Here is a 25,750-nt window from a genome sequence, read left to right on the forward strand (position 1 = left end):
AGCTGATTTACTTATTTATTTGTTTGTAAACATCAGAAAGATCGGATTCTTGTGAATTGACAGAATTAAGAAATATTTTACCTCTTGACCTGATGTTTCCAGATTTCAGGCATAGAAAATCACCTTAAACAAATGAAGCCAAACTTTTCATATACGGCAGATTCAGGTGATAGTGTTAAAAACCCAAAAAAACCCACACCAACCAGAAAACCCCTACTGAATATTTTAACGCTCATAATAAAATAATGGGCAATGACGACACTGTGTTTCTTATGGGATGATATTTTAAAGTCAACAAAGATTTTGATTTTTTAATTTTCTTACTGAAATCAGCATTTCAGTACATGCTAAACTGAAATAAAGATTTTTCTGAAGTAAAAGACTAACTATTTGATGTTAAAATGACTGTGCTGAACTCAGAAACATGGTGTTGAGGATGATCTAAGAGCAATGTAATAATAATAAAACAATACGATCATAATAGTAGTAGCAACAGTGACATTTTCTGTTCTTTAAAGTTTTTAAAACAGTGCTCATTTCTTCTTACCGTATAATGCCGACAGGATAACACTGACAACTACAATAATAATTTCTTGGCTAAGGGCGGAGCAGGGGTGCCCTCGCAGCTTCCCAGGACAGTCTGTTGAGCTCCAGCCCCGAGGTGGAGGCTGGCTCCCCTCCCGCAGCACAGGCCTGAAAAACAATGTTTTATTTCCATGAGCACCAACATGTGTGAGGGCTTCATTGAAAAGGGGCAGATTTCAGCCTGGTTTTGTGAAGTACACATTTACAGGCTTTGCTGAACCAGGCCCTAAACCATGACTTGTCTTTATTTAAAATCATCCCTTTACAATTAACAGATGTCTCGGCAAACTTGGCATATACGGATGGCTTCGTTTTCTCCCTTTGAATAACCTGGTTAGATCCAGTTTCCGCAGCAATTGTAAGAGTGTTTACATTGTTTTTTTTTTTCATTTCCCTCTTTTAATAATACAAAGCAGACGCGGTGCGTCTGATTTACCTCAGGAGGCAGCGGGAGAGGAAGGGTGCTGCCGGCTCCTCCGCGGAATGTGCTGAGGGGAGTGGAAGGGGGCGCTGCGGTCGGAGTTATTTATTTTGTTAATATCTTCGGACCCCAAGGGCCCCATTCTCGTCCTCCCTGGCTGGTCTCCAGGCCGAGGCTGTCAGCCAGGGAGAGTATAATATCTTCAGGCTATGGCCCATTTAAACTTTTTCCTCAGCTCTCCCAGAGCCTTTCCTGCAGCCCAGGGGAGGCCTCGCTATCCCGCCTTGCCCTGCACCGCCATGGCCACCGGGCCGGGCCCCGGGCGCCTCAAGGGCCGGGCCCGCGTTCCTCACAGGGCCTGTGCCCCCCCCGGCCTGCGCCCCCCGCACCCGCAGAGCCCGGGACAGCCTCGCCTCGGCCCGCCGGGACGCGGCGGGGAGCGGGCGGCTCCTCCTCGCCTGAGCAGCGCAGGGCTGGCGGGCGGCCCCGCCGCCATTTCCCTGAGGCGCGTTTTCCCGCCCCGCAGGATTTACCCCGGGGCGCGGCCCCTGCCTCGGCGGGTCACTCGCACGGGGTGAGTCCTGCTTTGTGTTTCCCTTCTTCTGAACGCCCTAAGGAGAGCTGGTATTTAATTAAAGTACCATGAAAGAGTTAGAGATTTAATTACATGATTATGTCAGATAGCCTGGCTTGGCAGAACATCATAAACCCACAGAAAAAATGTTTTAATGTTGGTATTATGCTGTTACCCCAAAATCGCCAACAGGTCGGCTCTATTCTTCAAGCAATAGAAACGGTGGTAGTATCAGGCACCTGTATTTTTCAGTAGAAATATCAAAATACGTTTGAAAACCCTCTTAAATAATATTGAAAATGTGCCTTGGTTGGTTACTCTAGGGACACGAGGGTACACTACCTAACACTGTCATTCATTAGCAAAGCTTCATTAACCCAGGCCGGGCCCGGCGCTAATGAGGCTGCATTGCCTCCAGTGCCCTGACAAGCGAGGCAGCTCTTGGGGGGCTGCCTGGTGCCATGTTGATGCCTCTAATGGCGTTACACCAGGAATGCACTAGCTAATTATACAAAAAAATAGTTACAATTTTCAAACCCTAAAGCAAGTTCCAAACAAGGCCATTTTTGTGGGAGGGGAAAAAAAAAAAAAAAAGTTTCTCTCTGCCTTAGGGTTTAAAATTACTATGGCAACCTTAAACCATTGGCACAACGACAAAACCCACAAAATGCCCAGTATGGCACAGCTCAGCTCTGCCGCGGTGAGCGGGGCGATCACAGGGGGATGTCAGCTCGCAGCACACATTGGGATTTTACAGAGGCCATGGCTCAATCACATGGCAAGCCTGGTTTTAAGCACCTAGCCCTGACCACAAACAAAACACTACTGGGCAGGTGAAACAAATGGCAAAACTGGTTCAGACTGAGCCCGAGAGTTTCACATTTGCTCCAGCTGTTTGAAAAACATCCTGCTCCCGGGAGGCTGTGTGCCAGAGTGAATATTGCCCGTCCTGACGCAGCTGGCATCAAATCATGAAGGCAGCACAGCCAACACACTGGCTGCTCTGGCTAAACAGACAACAGGAATAAGTTGGGTACTCACATAGTATCCTGGTTGAATGAGTACTGTTGGGTGATCCTGTACGATACAGCACCAGTATTAATAACAGTAAAACCATAACCTGGAAAAACATCCTGCTGCAGTGGCAGGCTGTAAAGTGGAGAGTTTGTCCTTCAGTAAGTTTCCTGGTTCTCTACTGGCTAGACATGGCCAGGTGGCCCTTGATCAAAGCCCGTGTACAGTGTATTTAAATGTGATCTGATCCAGGGCAGCCCTGTGACATACAGCACTCCTCAAACATCCTCTTACATTACTGCCACTGACACCCATCTCACTGCAACATCCAGGCAACGAAGTTCTGATTTCATGTCAAGTTCCACGATATGTCTCCTCTACTCCCACCAGTAAAGCTATTTAGACATCAATTTAGCAGGGAACATCTAAATATTAAGTATAGGCTAGGTTTAAGGATAAGTGACATGCACCCCTTCCTGGCACATGTCTGGAAAAAGCATTTCAATCTGATCTCTACATCACTGAATCTTAGAGCCTCCAGTTATTTTGGAGTTACCCTTTCTTATGCACCAACACGCAAAAGAGAGCACATGAAGCTCTCTGGAGCACTTGCCTCCTCAGCTGTGGCAGAGAATTACGGACCACATACACAGGGTAGACAGATGTGACACCGGCTGAAACACAAACTGCTGCTCCCTCCAGACCTATGAAACTTTATCTCTCATCTCCCAGTTTTTAAAAGGTAGGAGATGTGCAGTTCAGTGACGATCTCACACATACCCTCAATCCACCAGTAAAAGCACAGTCTGATCTCTCTAGCACAAAGTAAGAGGCAGAGCCCCTTTGCTGGGGAAGGAGAATGATGCCTCGTAAGACAGGCATAAGGGTGAAGTCTGAAATGGTGCTTTGCTGATTCTCTTTATGCTAAAAGCCAAACACAATTGATAACCCTGAGCAACTACTTGTAAGATACACAACAGAGCTCCTCTGAACATCTGGCTCATATACTTGACCTGTACTCTGTGTTGCAGGAGGATTCCAGGATCCTAACAACAATACATGCTGCTTGATGGGTTGGTTTTTTGGTTGGGTGTTTTCAGGGGCTTTTGTTGCTTCTTTTTTTTCAAAAAAACAAAGTGCTATTTATAAAGTAGCAAATTGTAGCTTTACCATCTAATGAAATATTTACTTGATTAACATTTTTCTACATCTTGCTTTTTTTTTTAAATTTGCATATAATGTAGGTATGTTGCACACAAGTACAAAAATCAGCTTGTAATGTATGTACTTAAAGGTTTGTAATCTTTGGATCTCTACAAAACTTTATAATAATTTAGGAAATAAAAATACCCAGAGGAATGACTTAACATTTTAAGCTTACATATGTCAAGTGTCTCAACAGCCACTAAGTACAAACCTATAAAGTTCACTTCCTCTCTACTGCATGGCAGTTTGAGGCAAAGGAGGGGTCAAGGCATACAGCTCCAGCTCTTTTCCCTTTACACAAAGCACAAAAAGAACACATAAAGAGAATTTACATCTGCTACAAATAATTGTAAGTTTTTTATTACTGTTTTCTATCAGCATTTTTCATTCTTGAGAAAAAGTAATCAATGTTGGATCAGGGCACAGCTGATAAGTAAGGCAGTTACTCAGATTGTCCCATCCTTTCAGGAAGATCAGAAAACAAACCTGGAGGAGGAAACCAGACCTGTCAACGTATTTCAGATTCAAGATCTGATGAGCAATTTCCATTAAATTCCAGGGGAGTTAAGGTAGCCAAAGCAGATCTTCAGGTTTTAATCAGAAATAGATCAGACACAGTGGCTGCCCTGGTAGAGGAGGGTGTGCTGCAGCGGTGGCACGGGGCAGCACACAGAACAAGAGCCCCACATCCTGACTACCCCTTCCCCTGGGCAGCACAGACCCGGTCTCTGCAGGCAGTACTTTGTCCAGTGGAGTTTTAAGCACCTGCAGCTGAGAACCTAACGCTTCCCCACAGAGGATCATTCAACAGGTAACTCTCTGTTACAAAAGCTTTTGGTTAATAGTCACAATCTACATTTTCTTCTTAGCTTTATCCATTCAGCTTTATTCTCTGTCTTTCCTCAAATGCACCTCTGAGTAATAAATGTCTAAATAACTTGTCTTCCTCCTCTGTGTTCCTATAACAATGAATAGGTTACACTGTCTGAACTATAACACTACAAATTTCCAGTGCATAGTTTTAGCAATAAGGAATTAGGTGTTCTAATAAATACAAGGTTAAAACTAGGGGAAATTAATTACCAAGCTATAGATCAATGAGCAAGAGGTAAAACTGCTGAAGAGATGCTCTTATTAGATTATCAGACTGAAGACTGATTCATAGCTTTCACTGTGCTTCCTTATCCATCATTTTTATAGTACATAGAAAAGGTTACAAAGCACAAATTGTCTTTTTTAAATTGACATTGAAGTTTTAGATAGGCTCAGATCAGGATAACCAGGCTAGGGGGTTTTTCCAAAATATGAAAGCAGAAAACATATTTTATTGATCTGGGAGAGCTGTGATAGAACTGAATAATACAATTCTCTTTTCAGCCTGCAGCTTCCTAATGTGCTCACCTGTGATGTGTCCAGAAATGACAACAAGCTCTCCTGCTGAAAAGGCCCCGAGGTCTTGGTAAAAATCAAGCTGCATGAGGCAGTGGTGTACCTGTTCAGTCTGGAGAAGGGGAGGCTTCGAGGGGATTGAACAGCAGCCCTCCAGCACCTGTGAGATGGGCATCAACAGGCAGAGCCAGGCATAAGCTGCAACAAGAGTGGTTCAGACTGGGGTTAAAGAAAACCTTCCACCCCCTGCCAGGACGACGCTCATACATATAAGAGGTTACCCTGACAGGCTGTATAATCTCCGTCCTCAGAGGTTTTCAATACCGGACTAGATTAAAGCCCTGAGCAACCTCATGGGGCCTCTCAGCTGAGCCTGCTTTGGGCAGGAGGTTGGCCAAGAGCGCTCCCAAGGCCCCTTCTAACCTGAACTGCCACATGAACCCCAGCCTGACTCGGGACACAACAGTTTGACAGCTAGCGTGTAAGCGACTTTCTGAACTGTACTCAAACACAATTCCACCTCTGAAAGGGATGATGACCTGTAGGTCTGGCTAACACTGCAGTTCCCTGAAACTTTCTTAACCTGTTGGTATAGCATAACTCAACCAGTGGCTCAACAACACCGGCAGCCAGCTTACACTAATGCTGCTGCCAGGAACAGCCCAGGTAGGAAACTGCAGGAACATGTGCTGATGTTGACAGCCTGGGCTGTGAGGAAGCATAAATTAAACTGAAAGAGGCAATGAAGATTACTAAAGCCTGAATACTCTTCAGAAGAATCCCTCAGCTTGTCCAGGGCCCCTGGCAACAAAGACAGAGACCACCTCAAAATAAAAATAATTTTTAAAAAAGCATGAATGTAGTCATTTTAATGTAGTGTGTAAATAACTCTTCAAACTCAGAGACATGATTAATTCCTTCTGAAATAAGTGATTTGGCAATTACCGCCCACACTAGAGGCTTTTCTAAGGAATACAAAAGTTGCACAAAACCTGAGCACGCTTTTACTAGCCATTCCCTCATCACAGTCGTAATAGCAGGATCAGAGCTGGACTTCAACCAGTGTTTCATTCAGCCTTGGAGCTTCATTGCTACCTCTTTTAAATAGTTCGGTACAACATCTCTTCCACATTCTTAGCACTATCACATTACGAAAAGTAAAAAAATATAAGGAAAGAATCTTTTAAAATATTGAGAATGACTTCTTAAAATTATTATTATTTATAATTTTATTTTTGGGACAATTTAAGTGGTTACCATAGCTGGAATGAATTATGGTACACTTCCAGGGCTTTCAGAAAAGGCCCTTCCACCCCAAGAAAAGTTCAGTTGCTTTCTGTTTTAATGGCTCTTGGCAAGCTTGCACTATTGTTTTGTACAAACAGGAGTAAATTTGATATAAATAAAAAATGGAACTTTATGTGAATGAAGCAAACATCAAATTCCTTAATCTTCAAAAGAAATTCTATCCCTGAATAATTAACTATGATATATTTATAAAACTAGAATAATTGAAAACAGAATTCTAAGTTGATTCATGTGGACTGTGCTGAAATATTTATTATTGCAAGTCCAGAAGATCTGTCTGGGTTTTGTCACTGGAAATGTCTAAACTCAGTGTCCAGATGTTTATTTAAGTTGCTCCCACATAGTTCTAATGTCAATTACCAGAGGTTATCAGAGAGCATCACTGTGTATCTTCCTTGACTAATATTCTCATTTCTTCTGCATCTTTGATGTTTTCTTTCATTAAAATTCCTGGCTCACAGCCACAAAATTCTGCCGTGCAGGCAAAAAACTGGTCTGCAGACATGACACATGATGATGCCCAATGTCGGCGCAAGGATAATATTTATCATCAGCTATCATTAAAGCAGTACTACAATCAGTACAATGCCAATTTAAAGCAGCTCAGAGAAATACAAGTGAAACCAGGGAATAAGCACTTCTAACCAATATGAAATAACTTGGGTCAGTAAAGAAAATATTAGTACGTATAATAAAGATTTTGTGAATCTGTGTTGGATTTTTTTTCCCCTTCAGGAAAAAGCAGAAGGAAAGCCAATGACAAAGTAATTTCACAAATAATTACAAATGGAATTGATAGATCTGTAACTCTGGAAACCACAATTACATCGAGACTTTTATCGTAACCAGGAGACAACACAGGCCACTCATAACAGTGACTTAAACAGAAAGAGCTTATCACACAGTCTCTCAAGACGTCCTACATTCAAATGCAAAGAGTTGGCTAACACGGCTCTTTTTTTATATATATCTGTTGCCCAAAGCCAGTTGGTTCATTTGGTTTGTAGAAAAATTCTGGAAGATTTATTTTTAAAGACTTGTAAGAAAACAGAAGAAAATCAATTCAGTATAAATGGAAGTAGAGATATAAAATGGCTGAAGAAAATAGTGCCAATGCCACTTCATGTTCTCACGTTCGTACCCAGGTGCTAACACCGGTTCCCCTCTTGGTGAGGAATGTCACCTATTCTAGCTCCAATTGATCAGCAAGAGACAGACACCTTGCAACTTCGATGGATAATGGTCTAAAGGACTTGGAAATGTAAATCTCACTGATTATACAATTTGCTTCTCTCCTGACCCTGTCAGCTGGGGAAGCTTTATCCACCTTCCCGAAAGAGCCCTAACAGCTGAGCAGCCAGCCCCTCTGAGAGGCCTTCTCCCTTACTGAGACCTGCTACAATGGTGTCACTGCACCTCCAGATTCTGTTGTGATTCTGTGCATGCAGTAAAAAAATCCCATAGCCTCTTGCCGAATCACAAGTTTTGTCCCAGAATTTGGGCTCACTGCAGCCCGAGCTGCACGCAGCCTCCACGCACTGGGAGGGCAGTGCAGGCGAGAGCTTCAATTCAGAGATGGATGCAGGAGACTGCGTGCTGTTACACCCAGAGCTACAGTACTCCCACCACTGTCTGACTGATCTCTGAGTAAATGTAATGTGGATGTTACTAGCATCAACTAACAATTGAGAAATTGATTTTTTTTTTCTTTTAGAAAAATCAAGCAAACAAAAAACAAAAGAAGAAAAACATGGTCAGAAATTTTGCAACTGAAATTTCTATTGAGGAGAAGTGTACAAAGAGTATGTCCTGTCAAGTGCTCAGCTTCAGAGACTCAGCCAAACCTTGGACTGCAGCTATTCGCCACATTATACCACTGCCTCGATGTAATAAGCAACTGCATTAATATCAGCTATGTGGATAGAGGGAGGGAGTATGAATATGTTCATTAAGCATTACGGCCCCTCTTATCTCCCCCATGACTTCAGTGGAGATGTGCCAGTTCATGCGTGATGCAGTTATGGTCCCCAATATCAAATCTGAAAGAAAAGCAATGAGGGTGTCAGTACAAATTCTTACAAATGTCTCTGTCAAGAAATCTCTCTTATACTTACTGCTGGAGGACACATTTACTCAGATGATTAAAAATGAAATACTTAGTTCAATGACTCTAGCAAGCTGAAAATCAGTTGGCTTCCCACACACATTTCACTGTGCTCATTTGTGTCATCTCCTCACATTCAGTAATTGGTTCACAACTCTTATTCACAAATTCCCTTGCACAAGGAGATTAAACAAAGCACAGAGCCAATGTCCCAGTTCAACAGAGCACTTGCACATAAACACTCCTAGAGGAATCAAGCTTTGACTTCAATGCATGCTTTCATGCTTCACCAAATCAAGGGCCAATTTAATGAAATCTTAATAACCAAATGATCCAAACAGTTGCTTTAAACAAGAGATGACTAAATACCTCTAAAGCTTTGCCTACATATAGAATAATAATTACAGTATTTACAAAGGAGTCAAATGGAGTTAAACACTCATATCCCACGGCAAGTCAATGTGAATGTAAAATGTTTGGACTAGAGTCAGCTAACATTTGCCTGCCATGATGTCAGCAGTGACACAGCACTGCAGAAGTATGAGAATAAAACACAATTGTTAGCTTACTGAAAAAGAAAAAAATACCACGGCAAAATAAATGTTGTTTTCACACAGCTGTCTTTTCTACTTCCCTTTCTCTCCCAGAACGTGGGAGTTCGCAACCTAAAAACAAACATTAGGAAACCAGGAAATCTCAGTGGTGATCTCCATGCATACCACCCTAAGAGCAGTAGACTTGCAACAAAACATGCACCACAAAACTCAGGAAAAATACAGTTCAGTTCGCACCTCCCTGGAACAAGACCACACCATGCAAGACCTACTCCCTGAAAAATTTGTCCTTACAAAACACTTTTGAAAAACTACACTTCCTTCTTATACTGCTCTGAAAGATAAGCGAGGTTGGCAAGGCAGAGAACAGCCACCTTTTCCAACAGCAGAGTCCACAGAGCAGGGCACAGCTCCCTCCTACACAGGACTCCCATACCCTGTCCCCGTCATGCCATTCACTTGATATAAAAGGCCAAGAACTCATTGCAGTTCCCCTGGCCCAAGGACACTCCTTGCAGGCATAACTTGCTAACGGCAGAGGATGAGCCAGATGCCACTCAAATGAGACCAAAAATGTTCTGAACGGGGTCCCACTAGAGATCATCTTCATCGGCCAAACCCAGCGTGGTGCACAACTGAGATGAGTCAGCCTCCTGGATCCAGGGCACTGCTCCCTAAGGGACCTGCACAAAACAACCAGCCAGCCAGATCTCCACCTACAACTCGGGCTACTCAGGTCCTACCCCCTCCACCAGACTGGTAAAGGCTGCCAGCTTGTGGTGTGTCTGCGAGTTCCACACAGAAACCCCCAACTGCTGCCTGGGGCTGACACGGAGCACGACCAGCCTCTGCCACCAGCCTCTGCCACGGCTCCCCAGCGAAGTTTCAATTCCTCATTCTGTAGCATCTGGATATTCTTCTCCCAGACTCCTGCTACGGCATCCCTGTGGCAGGTTCAGAATCCACAGCACAGAGCCATGGTTTTCAAATTCTCTCAATTTGCAGGCCCCATTTCCTCCACACGGGAACTTGCAGCTTATTGTTACAGACCCTTTTTTGATCGCGTGGCCCTTAGGAGCAGTCGGCAAGCCTACAAGAACTGCTACAGTTCTACCAACAGAACTGCTGGCCTGTCAGCTAGGTCTAACTCCAAAACCCAGGAAAAGCTTATGCATCCTTTCTACCTTAGTTATAGTCCCTCAAAATAATTCAGTATGGCAGCATTTAGGTCCTTGTTCTTTCAAATGTTATTTCCCAAATAACATTAACTTTTAGGCTGCTAAAACCTCTAGATCATGTTATCACCACAGCTGGCAAACCAGACTGCATGTTCTCTCCCCCAAGAAACATTACAGCTGTGAGCAGAAGCTGTTATAGTGTTTTTATTCTGTGCAGGTTGGAGCTCAGGTACTTCTAACAGTGCAAAAACCAAGGGACTACAGCTGCTGCTGCGCAGGTACTGCCTCACATGCTCTACAGCTCGTAGACTTGCAGCACACCATTTAAGCCCTGTCTCTGTGCCATCTTTCAGACCTGCACAACTGTCCAGCTTTAGGTCTTACAGATCTTTTCTCATCCATTTGCATTCCCAGAAGTTTTCTTTCTCTACACAGTAATTGTCTCCTAACTCCATCTCCAGCGCTTGCCTTGTGGAGCACTGAAGCAAAAGGTTCTGGTTTTCTCTAAAATTTGGCTGCAAACTACATGGTCAAAACAAAGCATTATTCACATGAGGAACTTCAGAAACATATTACCAATTCTTTATTTTCTACTGGGTTAACAGCCCACTCCAATAAAACAGTCCACTCCCCAAAATTAGAGCAAGCTCCTCAATTCTGTGTACATTTTGAAATGTTCTGGAACTGGAGAACAGTGAAATACACAACAGCAATACCACAGTCGATCAGAAACTTAATTCAGTATGACTAAACCATTCCATGATTCATCTTCTTATTCTCCAAACCTTTTACAAACACCTGGATTGCACATCCTCCTTAACATGGGACTCCATACCTGTCTCTTTGCTTTCTCATCACTGACAAAATCTTAATTCAAAGTACATACCTGTGCTCAGAACCTAGGACCAACAACCCCCTATGAAAACTTCCAGGTTTTGCAGTGGTACAAACCCTTCAGCAGTAACTTAAAATTCACACCTTCAGCTTGGGTTTGTATTCATGCAGCACTCTATTCCACAAGGACTTTTAGCACAAAAAAGCCAGCATGGAGAACCACACACAGTAAAGAGGTGTGACAGCACAGTCAGTACGGGGACAAGGGGGATGATATTAGCAAGGGGGAGAGATGCAAACAGGCCTGGAAGGGGTAACTTGTGCTTCATGCAACAGCAAAGGGAAAGCCAATACACTTCTGGGGCCTCTTGTCCTTGTGCAGTTACACCAGACTGCAGTAACGGGAGGACTGATGCCAGGACCCGGCTGGATGAGCAGGTGGCAGCATGGACAACAGTGGTGTGAGAGACGAACTGCATCCACAAGAGCATTCCACTGGCTGTGGGGTCAGAGCCACACGCTGCAGGAGGATGCTGAGGGCAGAAATACATACAACTGAGGATCAGATGGGTCATCAACATTGATGCTGAGGGATGAACGTGAACAACTGAAAACGTGCCAAAAAACAGTGCTGACAAAGATGTGATGGTGAGAAGCTGGGAGGATGAAGAGCACAGAAAAGAGTAAAAAAACAGGAAAAGGCAGTAAAGAGGATATAAGGCCTGGAAGTAGCAAATACCTGCACAGTCTGAAACCCAAATCAGAAATAAGGCAGGAAAGCCTCAGCAGGAGGCTCTCACAGCTGTGACAAAACCACATTCAGGTCACTCCAGGATATTCAAGTGACTGAAGCGTGTAGGAGGTGGCAAGGTGCACAGCTGATGCACTGCTGGTATTTAGATGGGGGTTACAGAAAGCAGAAGGCAGCAATGGCAGGAGCATGCACGGCATGGCAGAAGGTTAATGCAGTGGTACGTCCTATGAAAGGGAATGGCTGGTGCAGAGATGCAGAATATGAACTTGCTTTAGTGACAGGAGAAGTTTTATAAGGAAAAGGGAAGGCAGAGAGCTGATGAGAAGCCAATGAAATGAGAAGAAACCTGTGAGATGAAATGGTACAGGAAAAGAGGCACCACAGATGAACAACAGATGACCTAGTCAAAAAATACCACATACTAGCTTAGCAGCAGTTCCACATCAAACTGCACTGCCAGGGTATGGGCTGTGCCACGGGCCCTGCCTGGGAGAGCGCGTGGAGCACCTGGGACAGAGTTACTGCCTGCAGAGAAGCGCTGTGTGCACTCCTGCAGTGGCAGGGACTGCATCCCCCATCTCTGGATGGTAGCGTGCAGCTTTCTGCATGACTCCCACCGGGAGCACCCTTGGTTTCCAGAGACCCCACTTCTGCAGGAACACACAGCCACCCAGGGAGAGCTGTGCCCACTGCTGCCTGCACTCACGGCTGCTGCAGCTCTAGGCAAGCAGTGCCAGACTGTGCAAGGAATCTCTCAGGTTTGTTTTTCAGAACTGAACTCATACTAGGCTTGGAATATCCTAGTCAACAGTGGAACATCATTGTGAAAGACTTCTCAGGTGTGTTCCTTATCTTTCAAAATTCACATTAAAAGGCAGAAAATGTTATTGTAAGGAAGATTTTTTTTTTATCTTCAAAGAACAGCTGAAACTTCAAAATACACAGAACATTTTCTCCAAGAAAACCAGAGGGTGGATCTCTTAATTTACAGTATCAGACCATGAAAAAATAGTATTCCAAAGTATGAAAGCAGTGTACAAAAGTATGGAAAAACACCAAGACCTTTAATAAAAATATTAAAGTCTTCAGAATAACTTGATCTCTTCATGTGCTTTGCAGTAACAACCAAAAATGAAACAGCAGAGTCCCTTAAAGCCCAAAGAGAATTTGAGTTACAAAATAACTTACCCATTTACAACATAAGGGCAGAAAGTGTTATTTTTAGGTGCTGGCACAGAAACAAGTTCTCATGGGATAAGAAGCTAACTTACAGTCCAACTATCACGTATTTATTGTAGCAGTCTGGACACATATTTTCACCATATGGTAAAAGCAAGATAATCCTAAATAGATAAAAGAAGTATCTCACACCTACACAAAAGCTTTCACACCTGCGAGCAGTTCACGGGCACCTTAGCTTACTTTATGGACATGTGTGCTGATGCCCTTTGCACTCACATTTCTGTGCAGAAGAAACCTTTTCTTGTAGATGACTCATCACTGCCTACAAACGTGTACTGAAGAGCTCACTGTGATGTGGCTGAAAACTATGGGGCAATCCCTAAGAATTAACTGCCCCAAGTGCTCAAAAATCCGTTCCCAAATCACACTGGGATTAATAACACTTATGTTTACAAGGTTTATAGCGAACCCTTCCCATAGCTGTAATGTCAAAATATTAAGAAAAGAAATGACTAGATCAAGCATTCTCAAATCCAGGTGTGGGTTTTAAGAAGTACTGCATAAATATCAGTTATGTGGCTCCTCCTCAGACATCCCTCTGTGAATTCAGTCCTCTGCTGAAAAATAATCTTCATCTCTCACTTCTCTGTATTGCATTGAGGCCTCCCCCTCTGGTTCAAACCTGAGCATTTTTATATTCAATCTCTCAGCAAGCTTCTGTGCTGCCAGCTTGGCTTGCATTTCCTATATAGAAGGTAAAAAAAAAAAAAAAGACACAAGTTAAAAAAAGCGTTCATTTGTCATTTTTATCCTGGTCCTGAAAAAACTAAAGTACGAACCTGACATAATATTAGTAATTCCAGAGTGGGCTTCTTTTCACACTTACACATAACTGTGCTACTAAAAATTGAAGACCTTTTCACAAGACTTGAAGTTCCTCACCTGCGATACGCTAACGTCTGCTTTAACAGAACACAGTCACTCGGCCTGAGAGCAGCTGTGCACAGCAACCGCACAGCAGTGGCAATGCTTGTCATTCAGCAACACCAGCAAAAGGGGTCTCCATTCTCCAAATAAATTACTTCCCTTAAAGTGCCAAGATGACTAAATTAGCAAGTGCTTCTAAAACAATAAGCAGCAACAAACACATTGATGTTAGTATCTAATTTAGCTTGGCACTACATGGAAAATCAAAATCCATTACAATAGAACTTCAAGAACCTCAGAACTCAGATTCTGCAGGCACAGCATAATTAAAGGCAAATTGCATGTTTCAAGAATAACAAATACTGCTAGGCCTTCATTTATGCAAGGGCCAAAACCTCCTTAAGACTAATAGGCAAGGTACCCATTTAAATTTCTAGTCGGTGATGAAGTGAGTGCAATGAGGTTAGAGTATCAATGCATAAAGAGTAACACTACGTTTTGTTTAATGCAGGAATAACAGTTTCAGAAAGCATTAATACGTTATTAGATCACTAAAAGAATCAAATACAAGAAAAAGTGTCTCTCCTCAAAGTCTGACCATCTTAATTTCATCATCAGATTCATCAGTATGAAAAGATCCCTTCATGCTCTTTTTTAGGAGTGATCCCAATCATACAATTACTTTTCAGACCAAACTGTAAACTCGTACCTCATAAGCTTCTTTTTGCTGTATCTGAATGGCTATGGATTCCTCTATGGACAGCAGCTGAGCAGGGGAGTGGTGAAGCGGTGGCAGCCGAGCTGCTGTGATGTCATTCAAATGTTTCTTGTCTCTAAGTCGCCTTTCCTCAGCAGTCACTGGAGAGCCAAACCCGCCAGGTGACTGGCTGGCTGAGGAACTGTGCGACGATCCACTTGGGTCTCCCGACAATCTGGAAGAGATAAAAGTTGCAACCCAAATTTGCAACACAAGTTCGAACAACTTCAGTTCCAAAATCTGTTATTTCCAACAAGCAAAATCTGAAAAGAAATATGAAGTGTTATGACACCATAAACAAATAAAAAATAAGCAGCACTCAGAAAAACCCCAAAGATTTCTCTACAGGGAGACAATATCACAGGTTACAGCTGACAGTGAACAAAACCCAATTAGTTAGAAGCATGCAGCAGCAATGCTTTGGGAGTCACACAAAGCATGAACTGCTGCTGCCACCAGTACAGACAAGGGGAACTGTCATTTCCCTAGAGGGGCAGGAAAAGCAACAGGTCACCTTCTGTTAAAGTTCTACAAGTTCTAGATCTGACCCACAAGAAAGTTTTGCAGCTTAAGCTGTGAAACTCTGAAGGGTCATGACAATTGTTTCAAATGGGTGGAATCAGACCACTGCTCAACACTGAGATTCTGTGGCACCGACTGCTCAAGAGCCAACATATGAACCTTGCATGTTGTGTGACTTCACATCTCTTTAATCACCACAGGAAAATAAATCCACCATGCTCGGTTCTTTACCACGTTCAATTTTATACCAGTCAGTTATTTCACAAAAGGTTTTTCTATTACATAATACTTACACATTTGTTTTAAATTTGGTTTTTTTTATGACTGGGTTCTTGGCTCTGGACTCTAGAACTTCAATATAATGTGGTGTCTTGGGGTGCAGGCTTCCAAAGATACTGCCCTTATGTTTAGCTGCATTCTGCTCTTTTTCCAACATTTCTTCACTATTATTCCCATCTACAATTGAAACTTTTTGAAAGGCATCAACCAACACATCTTTACTGTTGTCCAAAGCACCTGTACTTTCCGTGCCATCCTCAATATTGCTCTGAGATACCCGCTGATCATTTTTCAGATGACTGCTCGCAGCTGACTTGGAGATGACTTCACAAGCCAGATTCTGTTCTTTTGTAACAGTCTTTACTGTATCATTTTTCCTCGGAGTCCTTTGTTTTTCCAGAGCTATATTTGTGGCATCTTGCTCAACAGATTCTGCCTCCTGCTGTTGGGAAGAAATCTCAGAAGCTTCTTTAATCTTAGAGTTCTCATTGAAGACTGAGGAATCTTCACAGTTCAGCGTGGCCTCATTCAGGGTAACTTGCTGTTTGCTTGTATTAATCTCCTCCTGTTTCACCTGAAACTTCAACCTGACAGCAGATAACAGCTCAGCTGTCCTTTCTAATTCTTCCTCTTCTAAAATAGCAAGCTTCAGCTTTTCAGCAAAATCTGAGATCTTCTTACCCTTATCTGGAAGTCTAGCAATGAATTTCCTAAGACCAAAAAAAAAAAAATTATTTGACAGGGCATAAACAATTCTATTTCAATCTGAGACACAGAACTATTTTATTAGAACAGTTAGTGTGGCAGGGTTCTTATTCTAACAGTAAGTTTCTTATTTACATACTAGATTTCTGACAAGTGGTAAGATGCAGAGCACTGGCAGCCTCGTGTATACTGTGATAAAGCAACTACTACATCTCTTTCTGTTCAGAGATGTAACTGCCGCTCTGCAAATACCATTTAGTATTTTCTGCAAAGTGGAGTACACGGATTCTTCCGTCCGTATTCACAGAAAAAGCCGCTACGGCCGTCTCCGGACACGGCGCAGGCTGCAGAGCCAGGGCCGGGCGCCATGGGAAGGCCAAGCCCGGCTGCGGCCCGGCAGCCCGCAGAGGAAGGCGCCGCCGTCCCCCGGCCTGAGGCAGCGGCGGGGACAGGGCCCGCGGGGAGGCGCTGGGGGCGCAGCGCCGCTGCTGCGGCAGAACCGGGAAGCCCCAGCGACGTGCAGGAGGCTCCGTCGGCCCCGAAGGGAGCGGAACGGGGGGCTGACCCTCCCCGGCGGGAGGCCCGGCCCGCTGCCCGCGCGCCGCCCTCCTCACCGGTCCGCCAGCAGCCGCTCCTGCCGCCGCAGCATGTCCCGCAGCTCGGGGAGCCCCCGGCCCCGCAGGCCGCCCGCCGCCGCCATGCCGCCCCGCCCGCCACCGGGGCCGCCGCCCAGGCCCGGCGCCCGCGGCGCCGCTTCCGCCGCTCCGTGGGGGCCGCCATCTTACCGGAAGCGACGGCGGCGCGGCGGGGCGGGGCCCGGCCGAACGCGAAGGCCCCGCCCCCTCCCGCGCCGGCGGCTCCGCTCAGCCCCCGGGTGGCTCCGCTCAGCCCCCCTCGGCCAGCGCTGGGCACAGCCCGCAGCGGCCGGGCTGCGGTTCCCGAGCTCCGCACTCCTGGCACACTCAGAAAGCTGCAAAAGCTTGCATGCGGCTTGCGCTCATTTTTTTGCGCTTACTCTGACAAGCGCCGTGCCGTCTCCGCGTGTCCGGTATCAGTTCCTGTTCAGGACTCGAGGTTTACTTTTCAGATTGGTAACGTTTTCTTCCCATGGCATTTGTTTTTTAACGTGTTTCTGTCTGATGCAGAGGCTGAATACAGACGTCCAGACCGCGATGTAACGTCAGCCCGCCGACCCCAAACTTTCCTCACTGATACAAGTGCTACGAGCTTTAGTAAATCCACTCCATCGAGTAGTAATGAGGTCATTAGTGAATGGTCCTTCCCAGGTGGCAGATGTCAGCCTTTTAAAGTTGATCCCAGTGGAGGTTTCCTGATCCGAGCAATTGTGAAGAGCCCCATTTCTCAAGAGATGTCCCACCAGTTGTTTTATGAGCAGGATGGACAGGGGGCCTGCCCCGCAGGGACCGGAGGAGGAAGGTTTTCCAGCGGCTGCCCGCCCCTTTGTTTGCCCAGCTGCCTGCTGAATGGAAGGCTGAGGGCCAGGGGAAATGAGATTAATCAAGTAGGCAGCTACCCATGGAAAAACTACCGTGAGCGGGTGAGAAAAGCCAAGTGAAGTGCTGGTTGAAGAGACCATTTTGCTGTCTGCTGTGCACAACCCGGACTGTCTCCTGTGGAAAGTCCTGCGGGTGCGTCCCGAGACTTGAGGGAAGAGGAATGGCTGAGTGTTCCCCACCGGGAGCTCGCCCACTGTTGAAGGGCCCAAGGTCTCTGAACTGCTGCCTTAAGTCCCGCACCTGCGTAACAGTTGTGCATCCTGCAACAAGGAACTTCACCTCGCCTTTTAGCCTCCTGCTCCTGAGCAGGCTGGGCACGGAAACAGAGCACTGCCTCTGCCTGCATGGACCTGAGTCTAGAGGAACGACCTCAGACCAGTGCTCGGCACTTCCATCATGGTGGCTCAGCTCCGCTCAGCTCCTGTTTACTATTTCTTACATAAGGGGCTTTCCTATGTTTATCCCTTAGGACATTACCTCAAGGGCTTTTATTAGATCCAGTTTGCAGTCAGTCTGTTTTCTGTCACTAGATATCTAGAGTTAAATATTTATTCTGCCATAGCATAGCTGGAATTACGATGCAATTTAGTATTATTTCTACAAGACAAATTATTAGAATGACAATGAAGAAGAAAATCAGGTATCCTAACAAAAAAAATAAACCGCATGAAAAAAACAACACAAAGCAAGATGTGACCCAGGAGTATCCATCTTTGTACACAGTATAGCTAAAAAGAAAAGCATTCAAATCACTAAGTAACTTACTCTAGCATAGATTTTTAAATAGATTACAACAGACCTTTGTGTTTGAATTTTTAGTATTTCTATCAATGCTAGTTACGACTAACCTGACATATTCTGGTCATGTGGCATCGGGGGAGATGGCCAGGAGGTACAACTGGCTGAATTTTTTCAGGTGGAAAAATCTTCTGTCAGAAATATCTGAGGCTGTCCAGCACTGGTATTATAAGTAAAAATAACACTCTTCTGTTAAAGGTATTATTCCCATTGTCCTTTTCTCCTTTCTTCAACTTTATAAATACATAAATGTTACTTCTTTTCACTAGGAAAAGGGGCAAAAGAGACTTTAGAATGTAAGTTTTGAGGGGAGAAAAAACTTAAGAGTCTTTCTGCTCCTACATGAAAATATTGAGGTCAGGAGGAGAGGAATCAAGCCACACAAACAAAATAAACCACCCCCAAAATAACAGAAAAAATGGTATATATGGAATATTGAATCATTTTAATTTCATTTTTAAAAACCAACTTTTTTAATCAGCATGATGCACCTTTGCAATAATTAATTTGTTCTTAATTTAAAGAAAGTAACTCCTCCCTTATTTCTGTAGAAAAGCCCCAAATACCTTAAAAGCAATCCTACCCATGCTTATACCTGTGGACGTACCGTTTCACATATGGAAAGCAGTTGTCAGATTACTGTACATGGCTACACATCACACACACCTTTGTAGAATATTGTCACCTCATCGATGTTCAATCCTGCGTATTTAATTCACCAAGTACTTTTTCTTTTGAAAATTTTCACATACCTTAACTTGTAGGTGGCTCCCATCACCTTGTTTTCTTGTGTTTCTGCCATGTTCTAGTGCTTGAGGTAGGGCTGGAAGGGCCTGAACTCATCAGGTATCTTAAGGACTTTTCTTCTTTTACACATGCAAATAGCCCCAGGTGCTGAATGGGAATGAAAGAAAATGTAAGTGGAATGAAACTCAGCATGTACACCTCCATTCTGTGGGGCAGGGGTTTCCTGTACAAAATCACAGACTTAATGTGGAGAAAACTTACCTCTTACCTGTGTGCTCATCTGTCCATGTCTAAGAGTCTTCAGATGTCAAAACAAGGATTTAGAGCCTCTCCAAAAAGCATTATTATGCAGCTCCCAGAATCCTGGTTTGTAGGTCCAGCCCTGAGTGTTGCTGATCTCAACAAGATTTTATGAGGTCATTTTGGCAACCTGTACTGAACACATGTACACAGGGAGGCATTGCCGAGGTAACAAACTTCTCATTCTTCAGCAAACCAGGAACACTGTGACTGTGTTATTTGCATGACCTCTTGTCGTTTAGTTGACATGTAGATTGTTCCATTGTGAGAGTCTTAAAGATAAATAATCTCTGTTATCAGTGAGTGGATATACACTTTAAAAAAGAAGGGCCACAGTCACACCAACCTCACCACGCTGGAGCCTGGTGAGCACCATCCCAGACGTGTTCAGGTGTTATCTGCCAGGTCTGAAGTTGTTGGGTATTTTTGCAAGAGCTGCACTGCCCAGTTCTTGTTTATCCTGTGCAAGTCAGTAGTTCTTTATTTCACAAAAGAGTTCATCTGCTTTCGTTACTTGGCTTTGGGAAGAGTCTTTAGTCTTTAGCAGGGGAGTGTCTTCCTGTTCTCGAGAGCCCCTCTGCCAAAGGAAACACTGCAAGAAATCAGGGGAACCGCTCCTGCATTCACACATGTTCTGAACAAACAGGATTGTGTAGAGTGAGAGTGTGCGAGGTTTTCATGTAAGTTTATTTCCAATGAATGTTGACACAACAGACTAGAAAGTTTAAATACAATATTTATTTGAATTTATCCTTTTCACATCCTGCATAGAGGACGTATTAAAAGCATACAACATAACTGCATTATTTATACAGCGCATATGAAAATTGTATCCCAAAATACTTTCCAGAGTAACTGGAATAAATCACAAAAGAATACTTATCATGGTACAAATGTAGTCATACAATTGACTATATTTAATGCACTTTCTGGGACCTATCTATATGGCTTTTATTCATGTTTATAGAAATTTTACTCGTTTCTAATGTTATAGTACTAATTAACCCAATCTCAAATCAACAAAATTTATACTGAAGTGTTAAGTCTTTTCAGTCAGATTTGTTACTATCTATGCTAATTTACACTGTTGCTGATTTGACTGGAAAGCTCTACATTTACACGTAACACAATTATGTAAGTACTCTTCCTTTCCCGTTCTTCATAGTTACCAAACTCTGACCACTAGTCCAATCAAATGACAATCATCCAGCTCACTGCGGGTCAAAATGCTCTTAAAATGTAGCACAGATTTCAATGTGCTTTAGGGAGAAAAATCATATCAAATAGTCAAGACAATTTACATCGAAAACTTTTACAGGAAATACTCAACACCTTACTAGTGCCTTGGTAAAGTCTTGAGCAGATGACCATAATTTTGCATGTCTCCATTAAAATACCTTGCAGTACTTTCAGAGGAGATCCTCAGGGATGTATTAAAAGCAGAATGAACTTCCTTTGAGGTCTGTCTCAAAACAGCATTTTGATACCTCATCCTGCCCTCTCCTACAGTCACTGAGCACCTCACAGTCATCAGGTTCTGTTTTCTGAATTCTGGCCAAAAACAGAGGGATAAAGTATTTTTACTTACTTAAACTTGTCAGTTCATGTCCTTTACAACAACATGCATTTCATAAGTTTGAAGGTAACTTTCACAAACAATGGTTCAGAATTCAATTCCCGAAATATAGAGGGACTGTTTGGGCACAAAAAATGCTAAAAGGCATTATGTACTGAACTAAAGCTGCATCCCTGATGGATATTAGTGTGGCCAGTTGGGATTAGTTTTTAGTGTCTTCAGAACCAGAAACTATACAAATATTTGCTGTTACCAGCCACTAGAGGGAGATACGGTAACACAAGTACAAAGCTTACCGCCGAGATCGGAGTTGGGTCATTACCCCTCGTCTCTTGGGTTCCTCCACATACACTTGGAGTTTCAATGTGTTCTCTTTTAGAGTTTCACTTCATGATCTTAGCTGTTCATAACTATTGATAAAATTAGCTGTTATTTGGGAACTTGGTTGAACAAACTCTCTCCCAAGTTCACTTGAAGCATCAAACCCTCCATCAGCAATACCCTGTGCACTGTTAACGCTACACCTTCTCCAGGTGTCAGCTCTTTCCAGCTCTTTGGTATTCGGGTACAAGACAACTACTCTGCATAATGACAGGGTGCTTTGTCTGAGGACCGTTTTTATAGGCTTTATCGTCAGGGACCTTCTCTTCAAGCCCTTTCCCACTCCAGAGATTCTCTGGGAGCAGCTGTTGAGGCAAATGTGTGGTACCATGCCTGCTTACTAAATGTGACAGCTGGAGGGTCTGCTTTGCCCTTTTGATATCTATGAGATATTTTGCACTCCCTTATCACATGGGAAGTAAACAGAGTTTCCTTTTGGAGCTATTAAAACTAACGATCTATTTTTTAATTATTATTTTTTAAAGAAACATTGAGTAGCTGTGGATGTTTGTGACTCCCACACCAGTGAAGATTACAGGCTTCCTTCACGCAGGAGATAACTTACCTTTTTGTTAATTGCTTTGACTGCAATTATTTCTTGAATTTTGTGCATAATACAATCCACGATATTGTGTTTGACTTTTCTAAAAGGAATGACCATTTTAAGTTCTCAGGAACTGAACAGGTCATGAGGGAAAAAATAGCTTATGTGCAAACAGAGGATGATCTGAGCTCAAAAGCTGGAGAAGTTTGAACTTCCCGTTTTATTTTATATATGCTTTGATCATATCAAGCAATTCATGTTCCTGCAAAATACCTGTACCACATCAAACCATCCTTCAATCCATCCTCTAATACAGGCTTCTTTACTAGTTAAACATCACAGCTACAGAATAAACAAAGTTCTCTAACAAATTCAGAAACCCATGAAATAATGTAGGAATAAGATCTGGATTATGAGGTCAATATTCTTATTTTAAATACAGCTCTACTGAGCATACTTTATTTGAACAGACAGTACTGTATTTAATAACTTGTATTAGACTGGAGATAAAAGCAATCACTTTGTGAAGCCCCGTGGGAAGGTGAGTACCTCCTGGGACTGACATTCAGTGCAGGGACAACAAGTATCATGTAAAATGCAAGTTGTTTGTTTTCTATAGCAGTTGTTGTCATTTTAAAAATGCCCTTCATTCACGTTAACAGAACTACAAGAAAACATTCATAATTCATTTTAGTTCACTAAGACTGGGAAATCAAGATGTAAAAATATACCCTATATATATATTTAAATAAGTTTAGTACTAGATGCAGTCATTCCTGCTGGTACTCTGAAGTCAAGGATAAGATTGTAAGTGCTTTGGAAAAAAAAAAAAAAAAGTACTCGGGAATCAAACTCCTAATTCAGGATTGCTATTGCTGTAGGAATTGCAGGGACTGCTGCAGCTTGCTGTAGGCAAAATTCTGTTTAATAACAATTCCTTCCTCTAATGGAAAAGTAAATAGTGACAGGGATTTTCCTACACAATTACTATTGAATGTATCACCAATAATCACTCCATCCCATGACTGAGGAAGTGCAAAGCAGCGCCTCAGTCCAACAAAGCAAAATCCATTTCTATCTGCTCTATCGCTTTCTGTTTTGAGCAACAAACAGGCCATTCATCGGCACGCACTGGGGGAACTATCTGAAACAGCTCGGCTGCATCCCTCCCTCCCAGCACGGGAGGGCTGGCTCGGGCTGAACCTTTTCCAGGTGACCAGAGCCCTCAGCTCTCTCTCCCAGGTCTCCAGGACAGGCATGACCAGCCCTCTCACCTGGTACAGACAGGTGGAGCTTTCACACTAATGCCCTCTGCCAGCACACATTCAGATACTGCTTCCAGTAGTACTGAAAATAAAATATATTAGAGCTTCATTACACAACAGAATTATCACACAATTGAAGAAAAAAACCCCTGTACAGCTATATAACTCCTTCCTTGCAGGCATTTGAAATGACACATTGCACTGGACAGCTTCTAAAGAAGCAATATTGACTGCTGTTTGACTCATCCCGCTGCCTCCACATCCCCCTCACAGTTAATGTCAGCAGTAACTTCAGATACGAAATTACTAAAAAGCTGCTTTCAGGATAAATTTAGAAAGACTCCATGCTGCTGCTGTTCTCTATGACTTGATAAAAATTTATCTAATCAAGCTGCAAAGGCGCAAGATATTTGCTCGTATTTGGAAAGCGTGTTGACTAGAATGCTCACGATGTGCTGTTCTTTGTGCTAAATTCCAACACTCTCTTGAACGGGGTGTACGTCCTCACCGGCCTTGCACTTTCAGGAGATCTTCCGTTCTCAATACTTGTGCTGTTCAGGAGACAAGAAAAGCTCAGAGAGTTAATGTCAGAGTGTGAGACAGCTGGCCTGCAAACGTCACAGCAGTGACCTTGTGCCTGGCTACTGGTATCGACAGGCTAAAATGAAACTATTCGGTGTATTTGATATGTTCTGTATTTCTTTTCTGTAATGCCACAAAGAATATTTGATAAAAAACATGGCAGATACTGACAAGTTTAGATGCAGGCATCTGCTGGAGCTCGTACTGAATGTCCAGCAATACAGCTACTAGGACTAAGGATCCTGCAACAATAAGGACAGCAATATTACATTTAAGAAAACAATTAACTGTGAAGACTAATTCCGTGAAATCTAAACTGCAGAGAGGTACATTTCTGTATAGAGATAAATCTCAAAAATAGGAAAAATATCAGATAAATAGGAGCTGTGGTTACATACAGAGGGGCCCCAGAGAGGACCACAGAGACAGCTTTTCTGTTGGCTCCATGAGTGAAAAAATACTGGTCCTGAGGTTTCAAAACTCATGCCATTAAAATATGCTCTAGGCTGAACACTGAAATTAGTGTATCTTTAAACTGGAAAGGAAATTTGTTTGTACTGCAGCTTGCTGATTTCATATGCTAATTTACATTCCTCAAACTAAACGATTCAATTTGCAGGGCAGTTAAGATGAACAAGTTTACTTGTTGGTAGTAAAAGTTCTGTGCAACACTCCCCCTTACCTTACTATTTTGTTTCTGTTTTGCCCTTCCCTGTGTGACTTGTTGAGGGGGAGATTCACGAGCAAGTCCGCAGCCCTGCTGCCAGGGCTCAGGGCAACCCTGCTGCCACGTTCAGGAGGAGAAGGGGTGCAGCAGACAGAGCCACCGGCCACCGCAGACCAGGGACACTCACTTCAGTGCAAAAGTGCTAATGTTAGCCTGCTGTTAACTTGCTGCCCTAAACCACTAGTGTTGGTATTACCTGCCCTTTAAAATGATCCCGGGCGCATCTCCAAGCACACCAGGAATAAAGCGCGCACGAGGCCAGCGTTAACCAGCCTCAGGGTCAAGCTGTCCATTGTCTTCTGCTGTGCTGCTGGCAGACACATTTAATCAATATTTCCCACATTTCACAAAGCCAGATCTCTAGCTTTACTCCCGGCTTAAATCATGTTACTGTAGAAAAGCATTCCAAGGGTAGGCAATATGTTTGCATCTTTAAAAAAATAGTCTTACTCCGTAAGTCACTGAAGTACATTACACCTAGCAGATGTGCTCTTTTAACTTAGGAAAATTTTGCAAAACTCCACAATCCACTTTAACAATTTATTAGCATAATGGTTTACTAATACACCACCAGTAAGGGACATTACAGAGAAGTTACCTACGAACAAGCAGAAAAAGTAAATACCTATATGGAAGATCACATCCTACACCAGTATCTCTGGTTTCTGTATTGGTCTTTGGTTGGTTTTCCATTAAGTAGTCCAATTTATCTTGTAATTCTTTATTCTGGAAAACAATAATTTTCATCACAAGTTCATATTATTCAAATAAAGTTAATTTAAAAAAGGAAATAAAATTGCACATTGGCTTATCCCCACAAGAAATAATGTAAAAGTATTTATTGAGAGAATAAAGGAATCCTTACTTCTGGGAAAAAATACAAATTAAATCAACAACTTTACTCAGAAACTTCTGTTATAAGTAATTATAATACTGTTATAATTGTATGTTAAGAAACTTAGCATGAATATTGAGACTTTGTATGACATACATTCCTCATGTGACGGGTGCCGTAAGTTT

General features: G+C 43.1%; 1 protein-coding gene across 1 annotated transcript in view; it reads right to left on the bottom strand.

Annotated features, from left to right (window-relative positions):
• Nucleotides 1-10,893: 10,893 nt before the first annotated feature.
• MYZAP (myocardial zonula adherens protein) overlaps nucleotides 10,894-25,750 on the bottom strand; it is a 58,297-nt gene continuing 43,440 nt past the window's right edge. Inside the window, exons 12-15 of the mRNA XM_074917463.1 lie at nucleotides 25,356-25,456; nucleotides 15,603-16,298; nucleotides 14,740-14,962; nucleotides 10,894-13,847 (exon numbers count right to left, since the gene is read on the bottom strand). Of these exons, the coding sequence (XP_074773564.1) occupies nucleotides 13,710-13,847; nucleotides 14,740-14,962; nucleotides 15,603-16,298; nucleotides 25,356-25,456 (1,158 nt within the window). The 3' untranslated portion in view covers nucleotides 10,894-13,709. The remainder of the gene's footprint in view (nucleotides 13,848-14,739; nucleotides 14,963-15,602; nucleotides 16,299-25,355; nucleotides 25,457-25,750) is intronic.

Source organism: Athene noctua, chromosome 13 (assembly GCF_965140245.1).
Source record: "Athene noctua chromosome 13, bAthNoc1.hap1.1, whole genome shotgun sequence".
Lineage (NCBI taxonomy): Eukaryota > Metazoa > Chordata > Aves > Strigiformes > Strigidae > Athene > Athene noctua.